Source organism: Sabethes cyaneus, chromosome 3, assembly GCF_943734655.1.
Source record: "Sabethes cyaneus chromosome 3, idSabCyanKW18_F2, whole genome shotgun sequence".
In the NCBI taxonomy this organism is placed as follows: Eukaryota; Metazoa; Arthropoda; class Insecta; order Diptera; family Culicidae; genus Sabethes; species Sabethes cyaneus.
Window position 1 is genome coordinate 235,193,787 of NC_071355.1, and position 16,169 is coordinate 235,209,955.

Below are 16,169 nucleotides of genomic sequence, written 5' to 3' on the forward strand. Positions count from 1 at the left end.
TTTTGGAATTTTTCAATTCGGATAAGACCCCCAGCGCCAATCCATGGTACCGCAAATCATGTTTTTTTCGAACGATCATGTTCAAGGAGCCGTAGGGGAGAGGGGAAGAGGTTCACATATGCAAACAAAATTGTAAATATTAGTATAAAGTGCAATGTTTGGAATGCAAAAAACCCGAACCGATTCGCTTTTCGCGTTATCGAGAATAAAATATTTGAAATTAGGCAAAAAATATGGCGTAAAAAGTACTATGCCCCCTTAAAAGTCTCGTTTGATTACACATTTTGATCAAGATTCTTTCCTTAGGGAACTTTAAATAAGCTGTATGATTTAACTCATTATTAACGATCAGAATCATGAATACGATTTGTTATGTTTTGATTTAAACACCTTATCATGTGTTTGCCATTTATTATTGCAATTAATTTCTTTTAAACATAGTAAATAAATATTGTGCCACCAAGAGTGTAGAATCAAGGGGCGTATTTTTAGTACATCAATAGTTCTTCAACATCTTCGGATAAAAGTCAAATTATTTCCGCAATCGAGTATTATTTTTTGACGAAGATTCAAAAGTGTGACAAACTTTTTTAACAACATTAGTCCCAAAATGAAATTGGGTTTAGATTTTAAATCCTCTGGTTATACCAATCTGAAAGTTTCTGCATCTCGATCGGGTACATAAATACAGTGTGTAATCTTACTTTTGCACGGACCTAATCTGTTCTAAACAGTAGTTGGCCTGTATCACAGTTTCTTCGTGTTTATGGTGCTTGCCATATTTCCAAGCATACGAGCAAAACTCTGTCGCCTGTTTCAGCAAACCCTGCTGCAGATAAAGTAAACCCAGATTGGCTCGATATATCCCGGCTTCAGTTAGTTCCGGTATCTGAGCAGCAAGCGAGATTGCTTCTAGCAGGTACTTTTCGGCGGTCGCATAATCTTCTAGCTGCAAGTAGACATTGCCTGATTATAATTTGCCAAATTATTTCAAATATCTAACTTACATTCGAACAAGCCACGCTTAGATTATTAAGTATCGTCAGGCCTTCTTCCGTTAATTTTCCGTGTATCTCGCTGTAAGCATCGTACGCTTGCTGGAAGCAGATTTTAGCCTCGCTAAATCGCTTCATTTCCATCAGCAACTGTGCATACCAATTTTTCGTTATTCCCCATAACTCTCGAATTTCAGTGTCCTCACCGACGAGCTTCAGTTTTTCCTCTAGCTTAGCGAGTGTCCACTCGAAACCCTGTACGGCTTTGTCCAGCTGCCCCTGCAGTTGTGAAAGATGTGCTACTTTCGAACTAATGTGCAACATTTTCATGTGATCTTCCAGAAAACCATCGGCGAACAATCGCTGCATAACGTTCACAAACAATTTTTCCGCTTTGGCAAATTCGCCGACTTCCATCGCCAGGTTAGCCATAATGTCGTAGATGTACGTGATACCGTCCTTGCTCTGCAAGTCCTGTGCCATTTTCAGAGCAATGTGCAGCATTTGTTCGGCTTTCTTGTACTCCTCCCGTTGAATGTTGAGGATCGACATTTTGATGGTGTTAATAAGCTTACTTTCTGGTGAATCTTCATCATCCTTTTTGCTGAACCACGATAGGAATGTGCTGGCCGTTAGAATCGGAATGGGAAGGCCGGCGGTGCCAAAGGAATGCTCTCGGTTCCGGTTGTGATTGCTTCGATGTCGTTGCTCGGCGAACGGATTTGATGGTTCCGGCTGCCGCTGCTGTTGTGGTTGCTGCAGGTGGACGTTGCATATCCGGGGATGATGGATTGCAATGAAGCTGCGCCTCGAAAGGGTGTTGACTAGATAGTTGGATAGTCTTTGCAGCATTCCGTTTTTGTTTTCAGTATTTTTTTAGAATTAACACAATGCAATTTCACTTCTTCTGTTCTGCACTGAATCCTGGCTCGATGTAAACAATCAAATACACAAATACATTCAACAAGAAACTATAATGTTTTGTTCACGATGGCTCTTTGTGTGCGTGTGTTGAACGAGATTTCGCCTTTACAGCTGACTGACAAGCAAGCGTGCCGCGTGTCCAGAATTAGAGATTCAGCTGGCTGAAATTTATTTTTTTCTTTTATTTATTTCTTTTTTATTAAATAATAATAAATAAATTTAAATAAATATTCTTTTAACACAAAAGTATTTCACTTCAGAACGTACCTATAATGCTAGGCGTAACAGTTTACTGGTGGACGATATTTGAAACGCCGGATATAAAATATTAAAAGACCAAAAATATTTCATGATTTAGCACATAGTTTTTCCAAGATTTTTTTTGGGAGTATTCACTACTGAGCAAAATATTGAGAAAAAATTTTCTCAAATGATATTTTTTCGGTCACTGCAAAAATGGACTTACGTTTTAATACAAACATCTTTGCTTCACGATGCTCGGTTCATGAGATATGAATTTTTGAATAAAAAGAACACTATTCCAATTAGGTAATTGAATTGAATTTTTGAAGTTGAAATGAAATATAACATTTTTTGATTTGGCCTTTTACCTTTGCACTATGGGTCAGAAATTAAAATTTCAGGACAAAAATATTTGTGGTTAAACGGCATGTCTCAGCTCAATGAGGTCTTCGGCAACTTAATTGCCGAACTTGAATAAATAATTGATGCATATTTTGAAGATGTCGTCCAATATTTAAGCGTTACTTAAACAACAATTGAAGTAATAACTTTTTGAGTAAACTTTTTTTTCTCCTTTTTGTTTTCAAAATATTAAAGATAAACCAATTTCTAGTAATTTTTCTGAAGATATGAAACTTCTACCTTTTACCCACTTTCAGCAATAGACCTTTGTTTATAAATGACCCCTCAAATCACATTTCTTCTTGTAGAGGAGCCATATTTTGCTAGGAGCCATATTTCGCCAGTTTGATGAATTCAAAGCCTTTTTACATATTTTTGACACACTTAAAAGAAATTATCTGTCCGATTGGTAAAATTTAGGAATTTTTCTATTAAAAATCATTAATACCTTTGCCATGTTGTTAATTTATCAAGTAGTACTCGCAATTTGAAAACACTGCCTCTAACCGGGAGTGTATTTTTTTACGAAAGCATTTTCCTGCTTTAGTAGTGCCAAAAAATAGAAGTTGGTTTGTCTATAATAAATTAACCAAGATCAGCTAAATAATTGCACCAGCTGATTTGGCATTTTCTTGTAAGAAAAAAAAAGATAATAGAAGAAAAAGGAATATGTTTCTAATATATTCTCGGATATAAAAACCCGTTGGGTGACATGAGTTGTTTGATGTTGCTAAGAAACACATTGAAGCTTTCGTATCCATAGTAACGACGTTTGTTGATTTTACCCGTAATGCATGTGGCATATCAAGCATCATCCTCTTTCTTGATCAGACTTCTGTCGAAGTAAGACGCATTAAAAAGTTTCTCAGTCAATTGGTTTTTCTTAGCACTTAGCAGTAATTAAAACATTTGCAGAAACATCTAGAGCAGTGATCATCTGTGTAAGTCAAAGGAAATAAACGAAATAAAGTGTTTGATCTTGCCGGAATTATTCAATGTGTTACAGGGATCTGTTTATTTGACATCGAATCGAAAGCCTAAAACTTGATGTAACGTTTAATTCTGTGAATTTGTTTTTCAGAAAAAGAGTAATTGATTTATCATGATTTATAATTTTAAAATTTATTCATAAAACTTCTGTTAATTTTTGATTCGCAGAAGCGACTAACGAAGTACCGTTGTTCATATTCGGAAACGGATATCGTCACAACTGTCTCCAAAGTACGGAGTAAGGAAATGTGTACATAGTAGTAAAGTCGCAAAACTGTTTGGAGTACCAAGGTCTCAAGAATTGCAATGGATATCGATAAAACCGTTCGCGTCGGAAGAAAGCCAGTACTAACACAAGAGGAAGAAGATCGCCTTGAAGAATGGATTTTCGACATGCAGCGACGAGGGTTTCCGGTAACCACCAACATGCTGCTGGATACCGTTAAACTTTTCCTCGACGCCAACCCTCGGGATAATCCATTTACTAATAAAAGGCCTAGTGAGTAGTAGCTCCTGTTGCGATAGAAGAACAAAATTATAGATTTTTTTTTGCAGACAAAAAGTAATTAAAAATGATCAGACAGCGCAAACCGAAAATCACGACCAGAACACCGGAGATATAAAATCTGGGTTTCAAAGAATCGAGGCATACCTGACGGAAAAGGATTCATTGCATGCTTTATCTGACCCGAGGGGAATAATGAACGGCGACGAAACTAACTTCCAGTTGAATCCGAAAACTAAGTCTGTACTCGCACTGCGTGGATGCCGTAACGTTTATGACGTCGAAAGGAACCGTAGCAAGCTAAACGTTACGGTAATGTTTACATTTCATGGTTCAGGAGATAGCGTTCCACCAACAATTGTGTACCCCTACAAAAGTGTTCCGCAGGATGCAGTAAAGGCTATGCCATCATCCTGGCGCGTTGTCAAGTCGGATAATGGATGGATGACCACTAAGGTACTTCGGGACTATATCCGAAATATTCTTAACCCACACCTCGAAGAAAAAAAAAATGAAAAACCAGTTCTGTTCATCATCGACGGGCATTCAAGCCACATTAATCTGGAAACTTCGCAGATGTGTCGTGAGATTGGAATTATTTTGATTGCGTTATACCCGAATGTTACTAGGATCATGCAGCCGGCGGACGTTTCCGTGTTTAAGCCATTGAAAAATGAGTGGCCGAAGGCTGTAGCTAGATATAGGCAGGAGAATCTTTACAATAGAGTTACATTGCAGACATTAGCTGGAGTTCTGCAAGATTGTCTCCGACATTCCTTAACTGTTAAGAGCATTAAAAGCGGATTTAGAGCTTCAGGGCTTTATCCATGGGATTTTTCCGCCATCGACTTCACGAAATGTATGGCTGGTTCAAACGCTAAAGAGTTGCCAACTGAGGAGTTGGTTGAGGAATCCTCCGAAGTATCAAACATGCTTCCGATTTTAAGAAGAGACATCGACAAAGCGAATCAGACGATTGAGCAATGTGCTATTGCAATCGGCGAAGATTTTGGAGAACAACTCGCCAAAATCGATCGAAATTGTTGAACACAGCAACAATTTCGATCCATTAGTTTTTGACAGCGAAGTGGAAGCCAACGTGGCTACAGGAGCGTGCAATATAACGGAATAAATTTTGGACACCACCTACGCCAAAAACGCGAAGGTATCCGGGAATATAAAAGCAAACGCCACCATGTACTTACGTCAGATGAATTCGTCGAGGAATTTACTAGGAAGGAGCAAGAAAAAAGACGGCTTGAAGAAGGAAAAGAAAACAGGAAGAAGATTCGCGAAGAAAGAAAGGTTGTTGCAGAGAAAAAGAAGATTAAGCAGCAGAAAAATAGTCCTGTCAAGAGAAAAACTAAAAATAAAATATACTTCCAAACAAAAATTAACTAAAACTTGAATGATTGGAAAATTAAATAAACCCATTTGTCCTGATGTTAATGTTTTTTCAAAGTGGTTTTTTAATCTATTTTAACGTATATAAATAGTTTGAGTTTGAGTGATTCTATACTAAGGAAAATATTTTAGTGTTTTTTATAGGATTAACCTCTCCTACTAGGAAATGAAATTTTGAGAAATACTGTCGTTCTACAAGTGAATCTTGCACAGAAACCTGCGAATGGTTTTTTTTTGATTACAAGTGCATTTTTTTAGCAATAGTAGTTGCTGAGTAACTTTTTTTTATTATTTGTTCTAAACCTGTTATTTTTAGAAATTTTGAATTAGAAGTGAAGCATAATAAATTTAACAGCTAATTTTCTTTAGAGTATGCAAATTTTATTGATAATTTTAATAAAAAAGTATAAAACCCGATTTAATCCACCTAGTGGTGAAAGGAACCTTTGTTATACGGTCTTACTTGGTATTTGAGATAGAAATCGACATGTTTTCGGAACATAATTCATCTATTGGTTAACGTTGCGTAATGCGTTGGTTTACATAAAATTTTTGAAAATTGAATAAGTTTACAAATTTTGAACAAAATAGGAACACTTTTAAATTTTGATAGATCCTTTTTTCATGTAATTGCTGAGTAAGGATAAGTAAGTTGTTATTAATTTGAGTAAGTGCAAATAAAAGTAAGTTGTAAGAGGAAATCTTATTCTCTAACATATACATTGCCTAGTAAAGGTCTAGTTTATAGGTTTTTGAACTATGCATAATTTCCTGTAATGCCATTCTATTTGATTCACATCAATAGAGTTTTCTTGAATAATTTTAATCAATTTTTATTAACCTTCGGTTACTCACGCTGTTGTATTTTGTACAACACGTGTAGGTTTTTCAACGCCATATTGTTATAAAGTTACAAATCGTTGTTTAACTAACGAATATTCTTCAATAAACTTATTCTGAGCAAAATGTCATAATTATTCAATGCATTAATAATTTAAATTGTTTGAAAAATAGATTAGCATAAACCGCCATCACAGAAACGAAACAATCAGCATGCGAGGTGTACCGCAATTGACCCCAAGTGGAATTTTTTCTCGTTTCTTCATATGGAAAAATGGTGTCTGTATGCAGCAAAACTAGCCAATGTAAAATGTTTAAAATGTATCCGTCTGCTGGTAGTCGAGTAATTCGTAGTCAAAATTAAGGTATTTTTTATAATCAAAGTTCTACAGTTCCTAAACAAGCAAACATAGAGGTATACTATATTCAGCAAAGTTGTGTATTTTTATCATTTGTACAATTTTGTAATACAAGAAAAAGTCATACAATAATTACAAAAAGAGCAAAAATATAAAAACTGAGTTTACAAATTCATATACAATAAATAAGATTTTTCTATCTGAGCTGTAGAGATGGAAGGTTACTGTCTCTAGCAAAATTTCTTGTAATAATATGCTCTATAACTTTGCAGAGCACATCAATGTGTTATATTGACACTGAAGAAAAATAATTTTTTTTATTTCACTTTTAAAGGAATTAGTCAAAATTTAGATTCCACCAGACGATAGAGCTTTTAATTTCAAGAAACTATTCTAAAGGTTTGATAAACCTAAAACCAAGTTTTTCCAGTCAAACCTCTAGTGCGCACGTTTTCTTTGGTTTGGGGTTATTGTGCGCGCGAGTAACTGTGTTGCAAAAGTTGGCGCGAGTGTTCGAGGGTTAATATCTTTTGACCGGTTCAACCAATTCTTATGAAATTTTGCATATATATTTGTAGTGTCAAAACCTCTCGTTTGATATTAAAATAATTGAAATTAGGTAAATTATCTTGGTTAAAATCATTATAAATTATTGTTAATTTTGGTGTGGTGTATACGGTTGCTCATAACTTTCAAATTAAACGTCCAATCAAAAAACCATTCAATAGTGATCTATTAGCATATATTATCTTTCAAACGAGACTAATAGCGCATAAATCGGTCTGGCCATCTCTAAGAAACAGGCGATAATTATTACCTTGTCAAAACAGGTTTTTTAAGCATAACTTTTAAACTACTTGTTTGTTTTCAATTAAAAATTTCTGAATAATTTAGCTTTAATAAGGGCTTTCATTTGATACTAAGATCGTTGAAATCGGTCATGTAGTTCTAGAGAAACCCGTGTCACGTATTTTTCACATTTTTGTTTATAACTTTTAAACGAAACGTCGTGTCACGAAGCAACTCAATAGTGATCTACTAGACAATAATACCTTTCAAACAAAAGTAACAGCGAACGATTCGGTTCAGCCATCTCTGAGAAACAGGCGATAGAAAAAATCATTACATACATACACACATACACACACACACAGACATTGCTCAAATCGTCGAACCCTATCGATTGGTATATGTGACTTGGCCCTCCGGGCCTCGGATCAATTTCGTGTTTTTCGACCAATTTTTAAACCTTTGTTATAGTATAACAAAGGTAAAAACGAAAAAAATTATTTTTGGACGATTTTCGGAAATTTTATTAGGATTTCCACTTCTGTTTCGTGCGTAAACTAAACTCGTACACTCAATTTTCGAGCTTTTCACGCTGTAGCGTCCACAGACAATTGATTTAAAAAAAATTAACACATATCCCACAAATTATTTTTTTGCCCCCCCGATTTTTTAAGCCAATTCCCAAGGAGGAAGTGACAAAAACTTTAAAAATGCGTGGTGAATGACCAATTGGTTAAAACCACATTAAATAGCAATAAAAAAAAAACTTTAAAAATAATTTGCAATTGCCTAAGTGATGTCCGAGAAAATCGAAAAATCCCCCTTAAGGAGGCCTCGAATACTCGAATTTGTTAAATATTGATTTATTTGAGTCCGCGTACAAAAGTTTAGAATTTGGAATCCTTCGACCCAGTTTAAACCTGAGAGAGAGGCAATCCACCGCTGCCAGCTGGCAATCTGGCATGGTTTTTATGCACCGAACTTTACCTGCACCCTTTATTCTGCGCGATTCACTACCATCGCAAACGTTTGCTTTTTTCTTTGCTTTTTTCCATTCACGGCGAATACTCGATCGATTCGCGAAGCGAAGCGCTACGATGCGATGCGATGCGATGTGTTTGCCTTCGAACCCACATCCTCTACCTCAAGATTTGAATGAATCGTGCCTGATGCGGTGAAAAGCCGAAGTTAGCTTGTTTTCGCTCGTGTGTATTTCCCCCTTACATGATGCATCACGAACGTGTCAGCGTATCGACGCTACTGACTCATCCGATGAACACAAGCGCTGTTGCTCATTCTTAGTACGATTCTCGTACGATGCATGAATTTGAATGCAACGAAGCGAATATCAGCAGCCTTGGTTTTAGGGCAATTTTCAGTGTAAAAATTTCTCAGCTTTCGAATGAAAACAACAAAATCGAGCAGGCTGGCATCCTTTTAGTCAATGTTGCCAATCGAGCGAGAAGTCAACGTTGCCCGCTCACACGCGAGTGAGTATGAGAAACACAGCATTCAACGCTTACGTAGCATTCTGCTACCTACACACTCGCGCACGAACATCCTCACATCGTCTTTCTGCATCAGAGATGCCAGGTGATTTTTTGAAAAGTCTTCACGAATCAATGAAAAATGTCTTCATTTGTCTGCTTTCGGCTTTCCGCCCATTTAAATTGCATGGTGAAGACATGTCTTCACATGTCTTCAAGTGAAGACATTTCACTTTTTTGTAACAAAAATGTCTTCAAAATGAAGACATGTCTTCACTTCTGGCATCTCTGTTCTGCATAGCTTATTCCCGAGGCAAAAAAAACTCATGAGGAATCAACTGCCCGTGAGGCTGGTGGCGCACTGGGACACACATTTTGCATTACTTTTTCTTCTGCTCCTTCATCTTCGCTCTCGAGTCTATTCACGGGCGGGAGCGCGAGCCCTCGCGTGTTCGGCATCAGCAGTTCGGGCTGCAACGATGAACGACAAGCAACAACTGTAGTTGTTATAGTTTAGCATACTCGCCAAAACTCGTTGCAGTGCATGACGAAATAAGAGCGGGAGTTTTAAAGGGATGCTTATGCCGGCGTGTCCGTTAGATTGAGTATGAATTCGTAAGAAAATTAGACGAGACGAGTGTGGGCTTCGCAACACTGGTTGGTCTTCTATCACCCCCTAAAATATTTTCACATCACTTTCTTAAGCTGATTATAATAATTTTATTTATTTTTTCCAAATTTTTTATTAATAATAAATAATAATAATTTGTATTGGAATTGAATTTGAACTTTAAGTCTAAGTTAATTTGAAGTATGCATAGAAAAATTTATGCTGCTTCATACCACAGCCGAAGTGGCACAAATTCACACGAACTACATATGTACCACTCATATTTATGATTCTGGTAACACGCGCAAACACGGAATTTGCTTGTTATCTTGGAGAAATGTTTGGATAATAGCTTGCTATTTTTAAAACCTGTAATTCTTTCATTAAATTACTGTGCTCCAATGCACTAATGCAATTTTGAATTAGAAGTGAAGCATAATAAATTTAACAGCTAATTTTCTTTAGAGTATGCAAATTTTATTGATAATTTTAATAAAAAAGTATAAAAACGATGGATTTTCCCAAAGCGGCGAAATTTGGTTCCATAAGCTGGTGAAATTTGGCAACTGGGTGGCGAAATTTGGGTTCGAAACTCAAATTAAAATACTTAATTTAACGAAATTCAGAAAAATTGTGATCATTGAATAAGAAAAGGAAAGGACAGAATTATATTACAGACGCGTTTTCATTTATTTTGACCGATAAAACATTGAATTATTTCTTTTCTCACAAAATTTGAGGATAAACCTGGCGAAATGTGGGTCCGTCACCCTATTTTAATCGAGCAAAAAATAACATGCATTTTTATTTAAACGTGAAACCCGAATCTATTCCTGCTTATAATATACTAGAGGACCCGGCGCGCGTTGCTTCGCCATTTAAAGGGGTAGATGTGTAATGCTAAAGATTTGCTTAATCGTAATCATGCAAAAAAGAGCTGTCTTTTTGACAAACCAAGATATTTCTAAATTATGCCTCAACTTTCTAATCCCGATAACAATTTGAGTTTTATTACCAACTCTTAAAACGATAAGATATGCAAAAACGCAATAAAACATCAGTGCTGTTCGTTTGAAATCAGGAGAAAACTGGTCAGAAACCATACGTCTATGGTAATCTTAAAATATATTATCAGAATCAGAGATTAGCGAAATAATAATTTTTGATAAAATAATAGCTTCTCAAATACAAAAAGTAGATTTTTGACATAAATTAAAATGGCTATAAAAAGGAAATTATCGGTGAGGAAAAATTTTATATAAATTTCTAGAAAATATTCCTAAAGAGTTTGTACTAAAATTTGAAGTGAATTAGTTCATCCGATTTCGAAAAATCTTTCTCGCCGACTTTAAAAAAAAAAGTTTTGCAAAAATGCGTTCCTTCTTCAACTGCTCTGACACATCGTTACAAATATGCATGTGACTTCGCAAATATTTAACGAATTGGCTTGAAATTTTCAGTGTGTATACTTGTGCTTTTCGAAAGTTCTAACTGTATATATTTACTTTTAGTTATAACTCGTTAAACGAATTCACAATATTATCGAGAGTGTGGGACTGCTGCGTAGCTAGATGTCACTCATTTGTCTCGTAAATGTAAATTTGGATGTACCTGTTATATCGGTTATATCTTACACGATCGAAAAATAATTTTTAATGCACTTTTTGAAATACATGTTTTCTGTTCCTCTTTACTACGAGCAGAATGTGATTTTTAAATACATTGTCGGTTCAATCCACTTCGCCGACATCAATTTAAATCGAAGTAGGCACGGGCTTACTTGGATGTTTTTGCTTGTTCGACAGTAGTACCTACTTGTATGCAGTTGAATTGCAGTTTGTTCCGTATGTAACATTTTGACATTTTCGAAAACAGCGTCTTGCAAGAATTGATCCAAACCAGACTAAGAACCATCCACACATCATAGGTAATCTGTATGCGAAGTTTCGACCAAATGGACAAAATCGGGTTTTTTTGACGTAGGACTACGTCTTACGGCAAGTTTTGAGATAGGGTGTCATTCCAAAAAATCGAAAAAGGTTTTGAGCGCTAATAGCTCAGCAGTTTTCCGATCGATTTTCAATATTCTTACACCAATCGATTGGAAAATATTCTAAGAATTGACCCAAATAAAGAAAAGTGTGGATTCTTGATGTTGAACTATTGAAAAATTGAAAATAATGAACCTATGTTTTACCACAATTCTCGCTTCGTGATTGGTTGTTGGAAATCAAGTAGAAACGCGTTTTCACGCTTCGGCTTATAAGTCAGTCAATTTTCAATAGATTTCCAAGATATTTACACCAATTGATCGGAAAATCGATTGAAAATATTGAAAATATAGAAAACTATTAATTTTGTTTTTGAAATTGAATTTGAAAAATTTTTGTTTTTGAATTGATTTTGAAAATTTGAATTATTTTCATATTTTTGCCTTCTCTCGTCAGTGCTTCCCGAGCACGGATGACAGAAATATATACGATATAAGCTATGGGTTAAGCTTCCTTATGATTGTAATTAATTTACGCCCTATAGAATCCGATCGAAAATTGTTGAGCTTCAGCTATTGCTGCTTAGTGCTTCCTACAGATAAGGCAACGAAAACATGCAAATTCAGCAAGCGAGGTGTTGGAGCTGGAGCACTCGTTTCGCTGTCGTGAAAGAATATCTGGCTGCTGAAGTTCTGGAAGTGGCAGGAAATATGCTGCTCGCGACAACGAAACGATCAGAATTATCGTCACTTGCAGCTGGCCATCCGCAACAACGAAGAGTTGAACAAATTGCTGTCCCGTGTCACCACTGCTATGCGTAGTGTCTTTCCGAACATCCAAACTGTTTTGTTGCTGCCCAAGAAGACGGAAAAGAAGGCTTAAATTTCCAGCATATCACGTCGAAAACCCGTTCTTTTAAGAACGAAACATATGTTCATGAAGATTTAAGGAATTTTCACTCACTGATTTTAATTCTATTTAATTTAGATTGATCTAATTGTTCGCTTCTTATCAAATAATTTTAGCCGATCACCTCTCGCGCTTCTGTTCGCTTGTTGCTGCTGGACGCTGGTTGAGTTGGCCGTCTCGGAAGGTAAGAAGCAGCCAACAAATATACTAGCTCCAAGTAAATGTGTTCGGTCAAGCGTCAAAATAAATGAAACCATGGATTTAATCAAATGAAAGAGTTTTAGTAACATCTTTTGCATCTTAGCATCACAAATTTATCCATCACCAATGCTACAGTAATAATACGTAGCGTAATTTTTCTTTGGCAGCAAAAGGCGAACGGCTCACTGGTAACTTTGCTCTTTTGTTCAGACTGAAATTGAAATGCTCTATTTTATTTAACGTAGATGATAGAATGAAGGACCATGAAAAATGGGTGTGGCCGTTCCTTGTCGCTTGCTCTGGTACTGGTACACGTGGTAAGCCGGCGAACAGCATTATTCAAACGCTAGCTGAGCTAGTGTCAACATCGTTTGCCGGGGCAAACGGGAGTCACGTTCGACTCGTGCACGTGTTCATCGGCGGCTGACCGTGTGTTGGAGCTGAAGCATATGTTCATGAAGATTTGAGGAATTTTTGCTCACTGATTTTAATTCTATTTAATTTAGATTGATTCTAATTGTTCGCTTCTTATCAAATAATTTTAACCGATCACCTCGTGGTTTTGTTCGCTTGTTGCTGGTGGTTCATTTCGTTGCCTTGATGGCATATCTGGCTGCTGAAGTTTTGGAATTGGCAGGAAATATGCTGCTCGCGACAACAAAACGACCAGAAGCATCCCACGTCACTTGTAGCTGGCCACTTGGACTGGTATTTCATCGTGATTCAGGACCATACACGAACGGTTTCGTTGATCGCATAGCTGCTGAGGCTTTCCGGTTGGTCCGTTGCAACAAGCCGTGCCTGGTTAGCGGTTATCGGTACTCCAATTTATCGAACAGAGAATTACGTTAAATGCGTTAGTGCAAATTTATTGCAAGCAGGAGTTATGATAATCTAACAATCGGTTCTTTTAAGGGCCACACAACGATTGAAGAGTTTATTATATTTTCTTGCCCAGTTAATACCATAATTAACACAGTCAACGAGGGAAAAGTTGAATTTTTCGCCATTGCGGACGACCAACCAATGACGGTAATAAGTTTTCTGGTCACAGGCGACATTTTCTGCGACTTCCAAAACGTCTGCAGGTTGTAAATGCTCTATCAGTGTTCTTTTGTAAGCCGCAGAAAAGTTGCGAAAAATTTTTAACTTTTTGAAAACTCGCGCGTACCGTCTACCGATTATCAGAGGAAAAGCACTATTCAACGTAGAAACAGATCATAAAAATTTATATACTGTTTGGTTTAGTTACTGACTTGGTTTCGTTTTAATAAAATAGATTCAATCAATTCATGGATATAACTCCAAAATCGGTTGAGGATTGAATGTATACAATGTTTCTACTTTGATAAACGTTACGTATGTAGCTTGTATACATGAAGAATCATATTATGACATACATGGATACATCCTACTATCGCTACAAAGAGACTTACGTGGTCCTACGTCACCTATGCGGTCGTGTCTTGTGCACAACCCATCTGATTTTTTTTTCTTGAAATGTATACTTTAATTATATAGGCACCTATCTTCAACTCTTCTTGTAAACTGCGCTATTGTTCCTCGGGCTTTTTTTATCCCTCTTCTTTGTTAATCGAAACTGTCTGGCCCGTTATTGAAATTTTACAATCCACGCAGTGTAGCGGTGTTTAGTAGTTTTGCACTTGTTCGTTACGTTTGTTTTTATTACAATGAATGTAGGAATGTTTAATAAATAAGCAAGATTTTTTAAAAACTGACGAAAATAGCCATCAACTATTCCATCATGAAAGGATGTTTGATCGTACTATTCATGCTGTATCACGCGGGACACTTTCAGGAGATACCCTTGCGACTTGGCAATGGAACTCGAATTTGGGGGCCCGGCATTGAACGCGCCGACAAGCTTACCCTTAGGAGCAGATACTTTTTTATTGAACCCAGGGCTGCTGCTGGTCATAAGTAAGTCACATCAACTGTTTCGTTCTAGCTCATGCTGTGATGTTTGTGAACTGTTCTAGAGTAAAAGCATTGTTAAAGTATCGCATACTGTTCACGGGAAGATCAGCGACAGGCAAATGTCGAGCTCGAATCAGTCAGGTGAACCGTTACGATGGTTCAGCCGTGATTCGTTACAAACTGAAGGAAACTTGCTGGAATGTGAGAATATCGGTGTTTTATGGCGACCAGCGTTTGGGAGAATCTCCGTATAGGTTTAAGGGCAAATTGTTTACTGAAGATTGCGATTGCCCACAGCTAAAGCTTGCGGATTGGCTTCTTGAGCATGACTGCCCAGTCAGTGATCAGCAGATCACGAACGATTTGATTCCATTTCATGATTTGGATTTTCCGTACTTACTGCCTAAAGTTATTCAGGACTTTCATCATTCAGGAAATGGCTCGCTGTGTCATTATATGGTGAAGGACAATAAAATCTATAGAATTTGCTATGGTCGGTTCACAGGATACAAGCTCTACATGGATTCTCTGTTACTTTCTCTAGCACGTAAAGTTTACTTACCGGATATGGAATTGTTCGTGAATTTAAAGATGACACCGCGAATCTTCAAAGGTGGCATTCATCGAATCACCGGACCTCTTCCAGTTTTCTCCTGGTGCGGTAGTAGTGATTCTTTTGACATTGTCATGCCAACATATGACATCGTCGAGTCTTTCCTGGAAGCAATGAATCCGGCTACATTGGATATGCTATCCGTGCAACGACGGGGAGTTCCATGGGAAAAGAAAATTCCGAAAGGGTTTTGGCGGGGACAGGATTCTTCACGAGCAAGACTAGATCTGGTTGGCAAGTCGCTGAGACATTCCAGAATATTGGATGCTCGGATGACCAGCTTTTACTTGTTTCGCGGCAAAGAGCCATTATTTGGACCAGTGGCGCCGTCTGTACCTTTTTATGAGTTCTTCCGGTATCGCTATCAAATCAGCGTGGACGGACAGGCTGCTTCATTTAGGATGCCCTATCTGTTGGGTGGAACTTCGGTTGTTTTTAAACAAGACTCCCAGTATTATGAACATTTCTACAGTAAACTTCGAAGACACACTAATTACGTGCCACTCAAATCGGACGTATCCGATGTGTTGGTTCAACTACAATATGCGACGGATAATGATGAGCGAATGCAGACAATACGTGATAATGCCAGGATATTTGTAGAGGAGCATTTATTGCCGGAGAAAATTTTATGCTACATTGGTCTGTTATTTACGGTATTTATATTTTGGTTAATTTGACGCAACAAGTTGTGGCATATGTTTTTTTTTCTTTCAGGAATATGCAAAACGCATTGCTAGCCCCGTTGAACCATGGCCATTCATGCAGTCTCAGCAGGTAAAACAACCCCCTGAATCCCACTGTGACTGTGATCTTCCGGATGAGCGCGATGAGCTCTAATTCCTACTTCATCAACTATGTTGTCTTCAGACAAGATATTATCTCTGTTACGTTACTTGGACTATGAAAATAACCGTTGTCTGACCGTTTTGTGGTAGGGGACTACGTGGATTTGTGAATTTTTAACCA

At 37.1% G+C, this 16,169-nt stretch overlaps 2 protein-coding genes across 2 annotated transcripts; one reads left to right on the plus strand and one right to left on the minus strand.

Annotated features, from left to right (window-relative positions):
- Positions 1-401: 401 nt before the first annotated feature.
- Positions 402-1,867, minus strand: LOC128743267 (tetratricopeptide repeat protein 19 homolog, mitochondrial). The gene is made up of 2 exons (XM_053839812.1): positions 1,008-1,867; positions 402-949 (listed from the first exon to the last, which is right to left on the minus strand). Exons 1-2 carry the CDS (start codon positions 1,845-1,847, stop codon positions 701-703), a joined length of 1,089 nt encoding a protein of 362 aa, XP_053695787.1. The 5' UTR covers positions 1,848-1,867; the 3' UTR covers positions 402-700.
- Positions 1,868-14,414: 12,547 nt separating this feature from the next.
- Positions 14,415-16,040, plus strand: LOC128740903 (protein O-glucosyltransferase 2-like). The gene is made up of 3 exons (XM_053836479.1): positions 14,415-14,590; positions 14,650-15,856; positions 15,918-16,040. Exons 1-3 carry the CDS (start codon positions 14,415-14,417, stop codon positions 16,038-16,040), a joined length of 1,506 nt encoding a protein of 501 aa, XP_053692454.1.
- Positions 16,041-16,169: the final 129 nt, after the last annotated feature.